The 16358-nt window shown below is 44.8% G+C and overlaps 1 protein-coding gene and 1 non-coding gene across 4 annotated transcripts in view; one reads left to right on the forward strand and one right to left on the reverse strand.

Annotated features, from left to right (window-relative positions):
* Positions 1-700: 700 nt before the first annotated feature.
* On the reverse strand, positions 701-782 carry TRNAL-UAG (transfer RNA leucine (anticodon UAG)). Its single transcript has one exon. It is a non-coding gene; the product is annotated as a tRNA-Leu (tRNA).
* A 4056-nt stretch (positions 783-4838) lies between these two features.
* The window catches only part of EEF2K (eukaryotic elongation factor 2 kinase), a 33586-nt gene continuing 22066 nt past the window's right edge, over positions 4839-16358 (forward strand). Inside the window, exons 1-3 of one of the 3 annotated variants that reach the window (XM_069810119.1) lie at positions 4839-4855; positions 12702-12971; positions 14811-14861. In XM_069810119.1, coding sequence (XP_069666220.1) covers positions 12726-12971; positions 14811-14861 — 297 coding nt within the window. In that variant the 5' untranslated portion in view covers positions 4839-4855; positions 12702-12725. Of the gene's footprint in view, positions 4856-12630; positions 12972-14810; positions 14862-16358 lie in introns of those variants that run through there. The other 2 variants (XM_009920825.2, XM_009920826.2) reach the window with 2 other exon arrangements.

Raw genomic sequence — 16358 nt, forward strand, 5'->3', positions numbered from 1 at the left:
TATAGCAGCTGTACTGAACAAATCTCTGCAGTAGCGAAAGTGAACAATGTGTTTTTGAATTACTGTTCAGCTAAAACGGGCTGGTCTGGGAGGCCCCACTCCCTCCCATGCAGCACTCACACTGGCGATTTATCACAGAAATCTCTCTGCACCTTTTCCAGCCTGTAACATGGGGAGGGAACAATCAAGAGCACTATGTGAGCATAAAGAGAGAGGTTGGGAAAGGAGACAGGACTAGGGATGCAACAGGAGATCTAGAGGAATCAAGGTGGTGGTGTGGGGGGGTGTAATCATGGATGGATTTGAGAACCCTTTGAGAAGGTGAGGGCTCTTAGACCTCACCTCAGTTGCCTCAGTCTGGGGCAAGCAGCAAAGGCCAGGTGCAGGGCCTGCGGGTTGAGGGTGCAGTAACCCAGATACAGCACGGGAAGGCAGAACTGCCAAAATTTCTATTTCTGATTTTTTTTTTTTTTTTACGCCAAAAGACAGGCCACTTTCCTCGGTACATACCACAACTTTCTCTACTTCAATTTTAAGGTGAGCGACTGGCAACCCGCCCCGCCCTCCCGAGCGGCGCCGTGCCCGGCCCGGCCGACGAAGGCCGTAACCGTCTCCGGGCGACCCCGCTCGCCGCCAACGCGGCCTCGCCGATCGGGCGGCGAAAAGGAGCCGCCGCGGCGGCGGAGGGGACAAAACAACTTGGCAGCGGTGGGATTCGAACCCACGCCATCGAAATGACTGGAGCCTAAATCCAGCGCCTTAGACCACTCGGCCACGCTACCGCCTGGCTGCTCCGCCGCCCGCCAGGCCTCTTTCAGCGGGGCAGCGCCGCCGCTCTCCCCACCCGCCCCCGCATGTTGCCCACCTGCCTCTGCGCTACCACAACGCCCTCCGGCCCGGCCGGCCGGCGCCCTCCCTCCCCGGGAAACGCGACTACCGCAGCGGGCGGGCCCCCCTCGCTCTCCGGCGGAGGGGCTCCGCGGCCGGGGCCGCCGGGGGCGCCGCCGGGGCCCGTCCCCCCCCCCAGGCCCCGCGGGCTCCCGCGGCCGGCGCGCGCGCCCGACAGGTGGCGCCGCTACCGCGCGCCCGGCGCCGGCTGCACACGTGGCCTGGGCGCCGCCCGCGCTGACCCCTGACCCGCCGCCGCCCGGGAGGCCGAAGCGCGGCCTCTCTCTCTCTCTCCCTCCCCTGGGGCCCGGCGTCACACACGCTCCCCCCCCCGCCGGGGGCACCGGCCGTCGGGCCGCGCCTCGGGGCGCTTTGGCCTCGGCAGGTACGGGCCGGCGCCTCGGCGAGGCGCTGCCCGGGCGCCTGTTCCCCACCGCGGCAGCGGTGGAGCGTCAGCCTGCCGTCAGGAGCGCTTTGCCGGGCGGCGCGGATCCGCCGCCCCAGGGGTGTCCTTGCCGTGGCCGGGCGGGGACCAGGGCAGCCCTTCGCTGGTGCCTTTGCAGCCGCCGGAGCAGGTCTGCTCACACCTCCCTGCCGGGAAGAGGGTTTGTTCTGCCCCCTGCCCCACAAGAGGGAACCCCCCTGCCTTCTCTTCTGGCTTCTCTCGGGGGGGACTGCAGCCTGCCGGCCCACCGCGGGGCGAGCGCTGCCCGCGGAGCTGCGCAGCCCAGAGCGCCAGCACGCTGCCGGGCTAGCGACCTTCCCAGCCAGCTGCTGACTTGGCATCGCAGCGTGTCTTCAGCTGAACCATTCCCACCCGAAATGGGAGGCCCCGGGCTGCCTTTATCTCTGTGCTGCTCAACACGGAGCTGCAGAGGCTGGCACAAAGTGCAGCTGGTGGCCAGGGCTGTCCGTACACGGCTCGCTGTCCTGCCCCGTCGGTGCCTTGCTTACCTGCTGCCGCTGCTTGCCGCTGCTGAGCTCGGGCATGGTGTAAGCAGGTGCTTCTCCTGTCCACCTCAATGAGGGAGCTGGGTTTGGCAACCAGAGCCAGATTCAGGTTGTCACTGGTGAGTAGAAAGACGAATTCTCTCACTCTGGGAGGCCTGCAGGAATTTGTATAATAACTTTGTGGACAGAGCTAAAAACATCAGCACTTAATGTTGTACAATTAAAACAATACAGAGAAATGATGTCTACCATTGCTTTTCCCATAGGAAGTCACGCGCTGGTGCTCCAGGAAGTTTTATGCATGTATGTGATACGCACCTACCATATGGCTGAAGTGAGGTTTATGACCACCTGGATTTACCTAATAAGAAGGGACTGTCATAAGAGTATGTAGGCACAAATTGTTCATAGGATTAATTGATTTACAGGCAATTTTTCATCTGGATTTTCAAATGAATGCAGAACAAAGTTGCTCTGAAAGTTAGTATCGTCTGGGGTATGCTTTCCTTTTTCCTTTCAAAAAATGCAGTTCCCCTAGAACAGCAATTTCTAAATAGAATCTCATTTAACAAACATACTGGAACTTTGCAAGCTTCGGTGCTCTTGTATAAAATATATATGCATTGCTGAGCATACTAAATGAAAGAATAACATACTAGACTTGCAGGTCACCAATTTCCTAGCTTGCCATTTTAAATTTAAATTTTAATATTTTCAAACAAAAAAGTGAATCAAACTCCTCATGTGCTAAGGATATAATAGGTGACATCTAAATGGAAAACTAAAACTAGAAGATGCAGCATGTTTGGGCTAATATCTAATTTCAGTATATATCTTTAGTATTTCATCAAACACTTTTTTGTCATCACTGATTGTTCTTTTAAGAAAATGTTATAGAGAAGAGAAGCCCCAGACTTAAACCTGAAGATAAGTACACCCTTGCATCAGGGTACCAGAGCTGGCTTATTTAAAAGCATGAGAAATGTGTAGCTTGAGATGGTATAACCTAACTATGTTCCCAATACAGCAGAACACTCTCCATGAGGATATATAGCATAATACAGCCATATGCCACTGGGTCCCCTTTAGTCCAAAATCATGCTGTATATTTATGTGAGTTTAAAGCCAGTTAGTCCTGTGACTTGTTCAGTTGTGCTCATGTATCACACCTGTAACAGTATTCCACTGTTATCTGTACCCTACGATAGCAGGTGGTGATTTTTTTTAACCATTATTAACACATTTTCATGCAGTGGGAACCACACATCTGGCTTTCACCAGGCCTTCAGAATTAATTTGATGAGTCTGCCCTCTTCCCAGGCCCTGCTGTGAGGCATCCCGATGGCAGTCCTGCCGGGTGCTGCTCTCCCCATGGTGCTCGGCTGGGCTGCCCACAGAATGAGAAATGGGGAGACACACATTCTGGTGCTGATGTGGCAAAAGTGCTCAGTTTTTGATAGCTGTTAATATTTACAGCAGTGATTTGCAGCTGGACCTCAGGTTTTCTGCACAATCCACAGACGTAAATGTGTTTAATTTGAGCTTAAACTCTGCAGGAATTTGAGGCTATCCAGAAATGTGCCTGTAGGAAGCAGCAGTAAACAGGGGCTCAGTCAAGTCTCCGCTTTACATTATCAAACAAGGGCTGCACCTTCAGCATAGTGCTGGAAGTTGCTGCCAAAATTACAGGTACCCTCAAATTACAGGCAGTGCTCCTGCATGCCCGTGCTGCTCCCTCCAATCCCCAAGCTAAAGCTACAGTTTAATTTATGTAAGTAATGGTGGTGGTAGGCTGGTGTTCCTGGCAGGGAGTCAGAACATCTGCTTTCTGTGTTTTTAATTAAATATTAGTAATCTTCCTCCTGAAGATTATCTCAGCACTAGTGTTGCAGCAGTGTTTCTCTGTGTTGCCTCCCTCTTTGGAGAGAGCAGGAATTAGGCATTCTTCTGTGATGCCACAGCAAACCATCTGTCTGTCACAAAGGACGTACTCGCATCATCCGTCTTGGTTTTGTAACCCCTACTTACAGTAAAAAGCACTAATGAGGGTTATTTACATGAATACAAGATTCAGTGACAGTAAAAGGGGCAGACTCTTTGCAGGCTGCCAAGTAATACAATTAAGCCAGAACCCATTTACATTAATTTTCATGTGACCCATGAAAGGATAAGGAGTTTTGTTTAAATTTGCCACAAATTCTAGCTTGCGGAAAAGCTTAAACATGGGTGTTTTCAACCCAGAAAGCCAGTGTTTTAGGATGTCATTTGTGGGTGATTTGAGGGAATGTGAAGCCTTTGGAACTTGAAATCTGGTGCATACTTCTGCCATTTCTCATGGGCAAATGGAGTGCTGTGCAATTTAATTTAGCTGAAAGACCAACCTGAAGTGCACAGAGCCCCCACAGGCCCCACGGTCACTGCCTACGTCTGCTCCTGTCTTCCCCCAGGGCTGGGGTCCTTGGGGGGCTGCCATGCCGTGGGCCTTTCCCATGGGAGCACCTGCCCCGGGAAACCCACCTTTCGGCTCCAAACCCAAAGGAATCAAAAATGAAAGGAAACTGGGATGCCGCTCCTATGAGCGCCACTCAGGAGACATGGCTTCGTGCGGGTTTCCAGCACAGCCGCTTCTCCTGCTCTCTCTCGCCAGGGATTCCCGCGTCTCTAACACCTAACGGTGCTAATCGGAGGTTTCCTCCTCAAATTTTCAACGTTTTTCTCACAGGAATAAAGTGTCGGGGAGGCTCCCCCTCGTCATCTTGGTGTGAGGCTACTAGCGGGCGGCGCATTGCCCGCGCCGCCGCTCAGGGGAGCGTGAGGCGCCGCCCGCCCGCGCCGTGGGCGGGAAGGCAGCGCCCCGCGGCAGCGCGGGAGGTGAGGGGCGGCTCCGCTGCCCGCCTCCCCTCAGCAGGGCGGCTGCGCGCCCGCCCGCCCGTTCGCCGTGGTCCGGGCGGCGGCGGTGGCAGCGGGATCGGTCTGCACCGGCCGTGGGCGGCGGGTACTGGGCTGCAGGAACCCGGTAGGTGCAATTCGTGGTGCGGGGACCGGCACCGGCTGGGGGTCGGGCCCGCGAGAGCTGTGGGCAAGTTGCTCGCGGGGTGAAGTGTGAAGAGCGGAACGGGGGTTTTTGGTTACAGAAAATGGTGAACGACTTGGCGGTTAGAGCCTGTGGAAGGCCGGTGGCCAAGCCGTGAGCTTCTGCGGTGACCTAAAAATAACCTGATGTTTTTGTACTGGGCAGCACTCCTGCGCTTACACCTGGAGATAATAGTTTCATCCATATATGTTTCCAGGACAGTGCAATTAATTTTAGGGCACACCCAGTTTATAAGTCCTGAAATCCTGTTTCTAACTGGACAGCCCTGGCAGAGAGCGGTTCTGGTGTGTGTGGAGCGGTTGGCGGGGTAGAAGCCGCCCGCCTGTGGGAGACAGGAGAAGGGCGAGCTGAGTACTCGGTGACAGCCTGTAATGGCCTTTAGGGCTCTTCATACTTGGATAATTTTTCAAATGCCTCAATATGCATGAAGCATGGGGTTGATTAACAATGTACTTAGCAAATGCTTACAAAAAGTCAGCGATAATTAATTGTTTAATGTATTTAAAGCCAGTTGAAATTACAGGGCTATTAACTTTAAAATGTCCTTCCATTACCATTATCTTGAAAGTTCCTTTTCTGTCCTTTTATGCTCTCGTGTTTTGGCTACCGCTGACTTAGTATTTGTTTGCGTGTTTGGCAGAACAGTGGACTTCTTGGCAGAAGGGTTTGACTCGGAAGGGTCGTTTCTGTGCTTTACTGCTTGCTACTCTAAAAGCCATTTGTGTGTTTGAAGCCCCACTGTGTTTCCTTGCACAGGGTTTCGAGTCTCAAATGTTTCGTGCTCCGAGCTGGTGCACATGAACTCTCCCAACTGCTTCATGAATTTTGCATCATTGCTCTCTAACACTCTCTGGCTAATGCAGTGTATTATCCCAGCTGTGCTTGCAGGCAAACTGGATGTGATTTGTGCTATGGTGTTTGCAGTAGTGACGCACTGGAAGAGACCTGAAGTAAAGGCTTCTTATTAGAAAATGTATACTGGTTAATGTACACATTAGAAAATGTGTACTTTAAGAAAATGTGTTACTTGTGTAACTTGTTGTTAATGTGTACAACCAAAGGTAGCCAGGTTGTTGAGACACTTCTGTTTTTTTTAATCTTGTTTTTTATCAGAGCTGTTACCTTGACTCACTGGACCCGTTTACTTGCCAGTGCACGGTGCAGATGAGAATAGACATTTGCTTCACAAGGGTTGGTTGGGTATTTGGAAAACGCAGTAGTTCTGTAACGTGCTACAGGACGTTAACATAGCAGTGAGGTTGTTCTGGACTGTGGTATATAGCTTTGTGTCTGCAGTTCATGAAGACAATGACAATACCTTGTAAGGTGCACAGCCTGTATAGTTGCTTAGGTTAAATTTCAAATCTGTATTTTAAAAGAACGTTAATCTGAAAAAAGTGATTTCTCCCTTAAAAGAAAAAATTGCTTGTTACTGTTACAGGTATCCTGCTAGATGGCTTTAGCTGACATGATATTAAACCAAAAGGGATTTAGTATTACACCGGGGGGGGGGCATTCTTGCTTTAATGCTTCTGTATAAGAGAAGGTGGGTCTTCCTCTGTTCTAGGGCAGTTCCCGTTCCCCCGTCCTGTGCTAAAGTGATGCAGAGAGCTGTGTCTGAGCTAAAACAGCCACTAAGAAGTAGCTGGAGATGCTCCAGCTGTCCCTTCTTTTGCTGACTAGACTGGGGGGTATTCCTATCGCTCAGCTCTTTGGGATGAATTAAGGCAGGTTTTAGTGCTGAGGCATCTGTGGGGTCATGCTCAAGGGTCCTGCCAAACCAGGAGTGTTTCATAACAACAGACACCCTACAAGAAACAAGCCATGTGATGTGAATTTTCCCCTCTGTTTTTCTGTGTTTACGTATGCATTGTGTTCTGCAATACAGCAGATTGTTCTTGCAACTCCCCTGCCCCTCCTGGTGGTGTGGTTCTTGGATATAAAGGCAAGAGAAAGAAAAATACTTCAGACAGGCATTGGAAAAGCCCAGAAAATAATAGAGACTTGAGCAGATTTAATAACTGACTGTATTTTAGATTATCTTCATTATGAGTCAGATAGTACAAGGTTGATTAAAAAAATTGAATAAATTTTCAAAGTAGATTGGAGTGAGTAGTTTAAATTACAGGTTGTGTGTGATAATGCAGGCTTGCAGGCTGGGTTCCGTGCACTCTGATTTTCTTTGCTGCTTAGCTCTGAGAAAGCTTCTGTAGTGGGTATTAAAGACCAAATGATGAATACGTAGCAGCAATAGAAATGAGGGTTCCTAGATAGTACGGCTTTATGCTATGATGCAAAAGCACAGAATATAAGCCTTGGGATGAAGCTCAGGCTTTTTTATAGGGGTTTTGGTCAAATAAACTGTGAGGTTTAGAGCAGTGTTTGTGGAGTTTAAAGTTTGGTTATTGAACTCTGTTGTAAAGAGCATGTTATGTGAGGATGGTTTTTAGTAAATACACTTCCAAAATAAACACTGCAAGTCCTTTACAAGAAATATGGTTTCAAGAAAAACTGACAGTTTTATAAACACCATTAGCTTTAAATATAAACTGATTTGTGTGATGATGTTCCATTTACACAGCAAGTCACGGAAATCCTGAATGTTTGCAATCACTGCTGTGTAAGCCTGCATTCCTGTTCCTGCTACGTCTTGGACTGTTTCAGACCTGATGGATCTGCTGATGTGTATTTGACTGCAGTAGTAGGAATGAGTGCAGGACAGCAGTTGTGGGTAATTAGGCTAGTCCAGTGCTACAGTATATCCTGGAATTAGTCCTGTACTTGAAGCATCATTTTACATCTGTCTGTGTGCTGACAAGCAGTAGAGGTTAACGTTCTCAAATACTTGTTAGATTCTAGTAGGACAATTGCAGTAAAAATGGTAGTGGCAACTGAGGATACCTTCCCCTTCCAGTTATGCGCTACTTCTTGCCAGAAATGACAGGTCTCACATGGTCTTTGCTAGAAGAGCAGATTCTATGAATGCTCCAAAGCTGCTTCAGTGCAAAGTCAGATGCGTTGGCTAAGACCTTCTTCAGCAGTGTTTTACTGCAGCTGATGCTGCCTGATGCAGGTGGGAGTTCTGGTGTTACCTGTGTTGTTAGCTGAGCTGTGGGACTGCTACCTCCATCAGAAAGGCAGTAACCAACAACATAATGTTGCTGGTGAAAGCTGTCATATGTTAAGGCACTGTTTCTGTGGTGATCATCTTCTCAGTAGCTGTGGTCTAAGGTCTGCAGCTATGAATACTGCTGTAGGAGTGTATTTATCTGGTACTATTTCATGGAGAAAGAAGGTTGAATATGCACAGAGCTGAAGAATAACAGTGAAACAAAGCTGAAAACCTTGTTTTATAGTTGTCTTTTTAGGCTAGCTGTGTGCAAATCCCTGATTTAGCTGGGTGGACAAGGTTGCTCTAGAACTAAGCAATTGATGGGACACTTAGAAGTGTCTGCTTTAAGTTGCATCCTGTTGCATAGCCAGTGCAAGGGCCAAATCTTGAAAATTCTAACTAATCCTCTATTTTGTAGGTGCGGGTATTTTCAAAGTATTTGTGTAGACTTCCACCTCTTCCAAGGGCTTTGATCATTCCTACATTTCTTTTTTCTTCTTTGTAAAATAGATGATAATTCCGTTAGATGGATGTTGGAAGGAAGGGTGATACTGTCCTTGTTTTGGTTGTGATAGAGTTAATTGTCTTCCTAGTAGCTGTATAGTGCTATGTTTTGGGTTCAGTATGAGAATAAAGTTGATAACATGCTGATGTTCTCAGTTGTTGCCAAGTAGTGTTTATACTAAGTCAAGGATTTTTCAGCTTCTGATGCCCAGCCAGCCAGAAGGCTGAAGGGGGCACAAGAAGTTGGGAGGGAACACAGCCAGGGCAGCTGACCCAAACTGGCCAAAGTGATATTCTATAACATGTGACATCACATCTAGTATATAAACTGGGAGGATCGCCACTCGGGGACTAACTGGGCATCGGTCAGCGGGTCGTTAGCAATTGCATTGTGCCTCACTTGTATGTTCCAATCTTTTTATTATAATTATTAGTTTCTTCCATTCTGTTCTATTAAACTGTTCTTATGTCAACCCACAAGTTTTAATTAATTTTTTTTTGTTTTTATTCCCTCCCCCATCCCACTGTGTGTGTGGGGAGTAAGTGACTGGCTGCATGGTGCTTAGTTGCTAGCTGGGGTTAAATCATGACAGATACTTATATAATATTGAGAACAAATTAAGTGCAATGTTCTGTAAGCTCAAATAGTTGTTTTCAGGGCTCCAGGACCAAAAGGATTTTAAGCTATATGTTGTATGAAACAAATCAAGATATGCTGCTTTGTGTAGTCTACTTCTGCCCTCTAATGAAGAATAAAACAGGCAGACCTGACTGTAAGACACTCACAGTACCCATCTGAATAGCCAGGAAAATTCACTGTGGCAGACTTGCCTGCCAGCAAATATTTGTTTAAACTCAGCTAAATCTGTGTGAAGATTTGGATGATTATTTTGCATTCATCTAACCCCTTCCTGTTTTTCATGCAGCACAGCAATGTGAATAATCAAAGCTAAAATGAGGAGGTGAGATTGCCATTAATTTGAGTGTGCCTTGAAGTTTGTGCTTGTGCTACTGGTTTCCACTTGCTTCAAAGAAAATACCCTTAAGCACTGATAGTGGTTTAAAAGCTGTGGTGTGGTTTGTAAATCTGCTTTTACTATTTTTTAGGAGAAAAATGTGCAGTAAAATCAAGCAGTAACCCAGTTCCTTATGTGTCTGTCTTTTTCCAGCCTTCCCCTGGGTAAGCCTATGCTGACTTTTTGTTCTGATCAGAAAAGTGCTTCTAAAGCAACTCTCCTGATCACCTCAGCTCGTTGCACTTTGATTTGTGTTGAAATGCAGTCTCAGAGCTTGCAAACTAAACTCCTTGTGCATGAAAAACTTAACTGGAGAACACAACACAGGCACTGGGGGTATCTACTCCCGGAGATCAGACTAGAGTTAGTCTGAAGTAAATCCCTGAGAGGTGGATGGTGAGGATGTCAGATCCTCAACACAACCATGCTGCTCTACAGACCTGCCCCCAGTTCACTGCAGTACCTGTGGTGTGGAAGAAGCTGTGCTGTGTTGATGTCCGCTGGGTTCTTGCCCAGGTGTATGATTGTCCTGGTGAGTTTTAATGAGTTAGGTTGTTCTTTGCTGTCATCCTGGTTGTGATCAGATTTGCTGATTGACCTCGGCACCGAATAAAAATATAACAGGAAACGGTGGAGAGATCTGGAGAGCTCCAAGCAGGATACAGTTGTAAGGGAATCAGTTGCATGTTGTACTCCCAGTAGAAGAAACAATTATCAAAAGTGTATGGCAAAAAGGTCATTTCACTTCAGTCTGTGTGTTCTCTTCAGTGCGGTCTGAGCTTTTGATGATAGTGGGTATTAAAGTCATTACAGAAAGTCATTAAATTTACCAAAGGCTGGTGTTATCCACAAGAGACTTCAGGACATTAAAACCTAGAGTTAGTGCAATTAATGAGAACAGAGTTTCAGAGGATGTGAAGAACTTAAGAGTGTAAAATCTCCCCATCAGCAATTAGAAGAGCATATGAATCGGGATGGATTATTGTTCTGTGAAGGTTTCTTTGCTCTTTGAAGCAGCTGGTATTAGATGAGTCATGGACCTGCTCCACTCTGGCTGTTTATATCATCCTTGGTAGCTGGAAACCTCTATAGACATGTACTTTTATCGTGTGAGTGGGCTCAGCAGCATAAGGACAAGAGTTCAGCGCCAAAAAAAATGCTTTAAGTGCAAGAGTATCCAGGAAATAGCCTGGCAGTGTGGAGAGGGAGCCTGAGCTCTGAGCAGACACCACACTGAATGGGAGGCAGGGATGCTGACAGGTAGCACCAGTTCCCTACTCGGGCATATATCCCTAGCCTTCTGCTTGGCAGCATATGTTATATATGATGGACTAAAATGAGCCATTGCACAGAAGGAGCAATGTTACTCTACTGCAGGGGTGTCAAGGCCATCTGCCCCCTTGTGTTTCAGAGGACTCCTTGCTGAAGCTGTGTTGAGGCGTGGAAGGGGCAGACTTTATAGGTCTAGAAACTGGCAGACTCTTCTCTCTGAAAGTCAGCATTGGTGTCTTGCCACCAGTGGCTCTGGACTGTGAAATGTGGAAGAATCGAAACTGTTTGCATCTGTATGGCTGGTAATGTGTGAAAGACACAATACGCACCTTCTGTAGCTTGGGCCTGTAGGAGTTTGTTTATCTGCTGAATCATCACAAACTGTTTCTTGGGTGGAGGCTGCTGGGCACATCCGTGTCGTAAGATCTCCAGGACTGGAACCCGAGCGTCAGGAAAAATACTTCCATGATTCACCTATCTTTTTTTTATAACATGTCTGTTGCAACAGTACAGTGTCTGTGCTCTGCCTCCCTGAAACTGGTGTCACTAATTTGGAAAAGCTACAATAAGACAGGAGACTTTGCAGAAGTGCAGTTTTGACGCCCATATGGAACTCCCCATATTGTTTACACGAACATTGTTTAATGTGTCAGAAGGACTCAATGAAATATTTACCTTGAATGTTACCTTCTGGGCTTAGGAATGGTTGAGCAGATTTTAATAAAAACCCATGACCTGTCTGCCTCACACTGTTGCTTTTACTTTCAATTTGCTTTGTTTACTTTGGACCCAGGAGAAGCCAAACTCTACCTATTCTGTCCTTTTAGGATCCAGGAAGCTACTAAAATGTTGAAATATCCAGTGACAAAATCAAACTTTCTAACATCTTTGGAAAAGAACTATTAACCAGGGAGAAGATTTTTTTCTTTTAAGCTCTATGCTTAAAAGAAAAAGCAAACACAGCTGAGAGGCTTGATGCCGTTGAGCAGACTGCCATATATGCTGTCTTTGGAGTTGGAGGAGGATTGTTTAGCTCACCCAAGACTGGTCCAAAGTGAAATCCCTCCACAGAGTATAAAAGACAGAAGGGTTGAGGTACCCCTTACACACACCTCCTCTTGTCTCTCTAGTCTACTAGTGAGTGCACTTGGGCAGCAGCAGTGGAATGGCAGGCCTCCTTTCTTGGCCTCCTTTGTACTTTGTCCTTCTGAGGACGTCCTGGGTAGCCCGGGCAACGTGCTTTGCACTTTCAGCAGCATGCTTTGCACTATGTACCATTGGCTGTATGTGCGCTAAAAGCCAACTTAAATCTTGGCAGTGGTGGGACAATTTTCTATGTTGTCCCAGTAATACTCTCTAACTCCTTTGGCTATTAATTTGTATGCAATATCCTTGAGAAGACTTGTCCTGAAAAAAATTGAAAACCTAACTGTATTGTTCAAGGTGAAACTCCCTCGAGTTTCCAAGACCAGTGTTGTGAAACTCAGCATTTCAGATAAGGAGGAATAAAAACATTTGGGGGAGATAGGAGCATTAACAAATGTCAGCCTTAGGCAGCAGGTGGTGTTTGCAGTCCCTCAGATTTTATAGTGTTATTCTATACTTAGTTATCTTTTTTTCTCAGTCTTGTAGCAATTTAAAAACTGAGTGCCTTCTGAAAACCCAGATCTAGCACTGAGGTGTTCAAAACCACATGAGGTACTGGGGGATCATTTTTATAGAGCCATATGCAAATGATTTTTTTTTCTGCCAGTGTGCTGACATCAGTTACATGCACCATTTGTTCTTTTAATAACAACCCTTTTTTTTTTTCTTCCCTCCATTTGCATGTGCGTTGGAATAGTGGCTGTTTTAATCATTGCAGGAGTTAAACTGACCTCCCACAAACATGGCAGACGAGGACCTCATTTTTCGTATGGAAGGGATTGATAATGCTAGATCGACTACAGCGAACTCTGGAAATTATCTTGATGCTGATAGTGATGATGAAGACAGTTATTTTATCTGTCCAATAACTGATGATCCAGTTTCCAGCAAGTCTGCCAGTATCAAAGTTGACAATTATTACAGCAACTTAGCAAAAACTGAACAGTACAGTTCAAGCTCCTCTCCTAGAAACTCTTTTAGCTTTAAGGTAAGTATTGGCTCCAGCCTTCAGTAAGGTTTTGGTTTTACTTAGTTGGCATGAGAGATTCTCTAACTGCTTCATTTCTTGTAACTAACACTTTTCAATAAAAAAAACACATCTGTTTTTTCCAGACCTGCAGTTAATTCCATTAAGCCAATAGTGTGACACTGCCATTGAATTGCTTACTGTCCCTTTTAGTTCAGTGGGAAATCTTCATCTACAAAGGCAGCAGATTCCAGGCGAACAATTCGCTGCCATTATCACCAAACCATTAAGAAAGCAATACGTTGCCTGGGAGATTTAAAAGATGATACTTGCTGTAAGCTAAATTGGGACCTAGCAGAAGATATTTTATTATGGATTTTGCTAAGGAGAGTTAACAATCCATAATATTTTTATTTGGACAAATAAAATTGTAATTGATAAAATTGTAATGATAGGTTTTCAGGTTATAGTTCCTTTTTAGGGTCCTTTTAAGATGTTGACTCTTGTGCTTGGGCATGAAGTGTCACACTGGCAGTAGTTCCTGACAGTGTACTCGAGCAGTGTCTGACCTTTTTAAAATGAACAGCAATCACAGCATTGCAGAGAGGTCAAAGGGGCCATAGTTGGTGCTTCCTTGGCAGTGTGTCCTGTTCCACTCGGCTCCCTTTGCACAGATCAGGCCAGGCAAAGGGAGATGAACCCACAGGCAGTGGAGCCTCAAGAACGCAAGTGACATTCACTCTACAGGTTGGATATTCCAAATGTGTGCAATTTGTGGTAAACTGGCATGTCTCTTAGATTTTGTCTGCTCTAGGATTTAATGTGTTTTATTAACACATTTCTTGTTATAAATATTAACATATTACTTCTTTAATAGATACTTTAAAATCTTGGTTATGCCTAATGCATGCTTTATTCCTGGAGAGATATCAGATGGTTTATTTCAGTCAGCTAACATATGAAGTAACACATTAAAAGTGAAACTGTCTTGTCTGCAGCAAGATTTTTAGCAAGACTAGCTAATAGAAACATTAAAAGGTATACAAGGAAGGTGAACAGTAAAAGTTTAATGTAGGCAAGGGGACAGATTTTAGTATATGCTATGCTTAGCAAGTTGAGACCTAATAGGGAGCTTAGTCTTCATTTGTGTGTACATTTTAGAAGGTACTAAAAACCTGCCTTGGAGTTTGCAGTGTGAGTTCTGAGTCATGTGGCCCAAGATAAAACTGATAAGGACCTAAGAAATTGCGATTATTTCCTCCTTCCTAAGCTATCATGTTGCTTCTGCAGAATCTACGTGCCCATGCTTTGGGCTCCACAATGTCTAGATTGGCATTTTAGCTCCTATCACAGATAAAATGCTTTGGGTTGAGATGTGGAGCAATCAAGTCTCTATCTGCTGCTTAAACTGCAAAAATGGTGACTTCTAACACAGAGTGAAGCAGCCAGCCAGGACTGATAACATCTTAAACCACCACAGCCTGGTCTGATCAGTCTCCACCTCTGGGACCCAAAGCTAATGGCAGTGTGGGCCATTGATAATGAAATGCAGAGGCAGATAGAAGTGTTACTACTAACTCTGCCTTTAAACAGGACTCAGCAATGTTTAATTACCTAGTTAATTGGCAAGACCCTTTTAATGCATGTTTTCCAATAAAAAAATTGCCAACTTACCTTAATACGTTTGTTCACAAACATTCTGAGAGCGATCTTAAATTAGGAATATAAATTGAAGAGTGGCTTTTAACTGGAAAATTTTTTTTTTTTAATTAACAAAGAGAACAGAGACTCTTTGTCAAAAGAATCATTTGTCTTATCACATGTATTCTCCTACTTTTATGTTTCTCATGCATCCTTTAGAATGACACACAGCATCGTTCTAAGCACGGCTCTGTGGTTGACCATAGTCGGGTAGGTTAAAAAGAAAATGTGAACACCATATCTAATAGATGTACTAAGATTTATTTTTTTATTGTTTTTTTTTCTTTTATGGCCTTTTTTTGTTCATTATTTTATTGTCTGGGAGAACTGCTTGCCTCAGCCCATAAAAGTCATCAAGTGAAAACTAAAAAGAGATATCTGTTAAATGAAATAATACCCATCTTCTCTACCCTGAAATATCACTTCTTTTAAAGCACATATCTGTAGTTTCTTCACAGTATTTCCTACTGTGGACAAGAATAGAATGGATGCAAGACTTATTAGTCTGTGCGGCAGCCATATGCCTACAGTAGGAGAAAAATTGCACTCTTAGCACCATATTCATGAAGTCCAATTTCTGTTTGTTTGAAGATTAGAATACAGCTTTTGTACAAAGCACCTCACAAGATCAAGCACAATTAATTAATTTATTTAAATCATTACCTAGCATGGACACAGATCACCTTTTGGAGAGGGACTCTGCTCAAGAATGATTTGACATAGATAATTGACCAAGCAATTCTACTTGTTTCTGTCTCTCCCTATTTCTTTCATATATATTTACATATGGAAGTTCGCAGGTCCATATGAAATGTGTATCATCGCATGATCTGAGACAACTTCATTTTCTTATGAAACCTGTAGGAAATCTTTCTCAGCATGTCTTTTAAAGTTATTTTATTTATTGTAGTATAGTGTTCATTTTGTGGTTTTATTGTCAGAAAGGGGAGCATTTAAATTGTTTGCAAGGTATGCAGATTTACAGGTGAAATAAAAATAAACATGAGCAATTTAAAAGCTGAGCTGCTTCAAAAACTTCCTTGATGGCATTGCTGACACCAATTTATACTGTATTTTTTTTTTAAGTTTTGAATGCGATTTAAATTCCAAAGGAAAAAAAACCCCACCACAATATTTTAAAAGTTACTGTTTCTGCATACTTGAAATTCAGTCAGAGAGGCAGTAACGAAATCTCAGACCTCAGTATTTCTTTACTGGCGGGGATGCAGAGTGGCCTTTTCTCCTGCTCACTATGCAGAAGGCCTTTGGCACATCACAGGATCATATCTCCAGTTCTCCTGGAACAGTACAGTGTAAAAAGAGGGAGGTCAAGGTGTTAGGAGAAAAGTATCCAAATTGGCTGGTAGAGAAAGACTGCTTATATTCCAGAAAACCCCTTTGATTTTTTTACTGTTGACTTGGTGGAGATTGAAATAGTTACTTGTCTGGAATTGTTATAATAATCCATTTTTACAACATTCTTATTTCTTCTTTCTTATGCTAAGCACAATTTGGGGGCCTTGGGGTTTACAGAACTTCTTATCTTTGTCCATATTGCTCTATTGCTAATGGATTTTTTTATGCTTACACTGCCAGCATGTGCTGTTAGTTACAAAAAGTTAAAAATCAAAACAGTAAAAGTGAATTAATATCATCTAGGTGCGCCATCACTATTTGCAGTGTATGTTAGAGATATTTGCAAATTGC

The sequence above is a fragment of the Haliaeetus albicilla genome, chromosome 22 (assembly GCF_947461875.1).
Source record: "Haliaeetus albicilla chromosome 22, bHalAlb1.1, whole genome shotgun sequence".
Taxonomy (NCBI): domain Eukaryota; kingdom Metazoa; phylum Chordata; class Aves; order Accipitriformes; family Accipitridae; genus Haliaeetus; species Haliaeetus albicilla.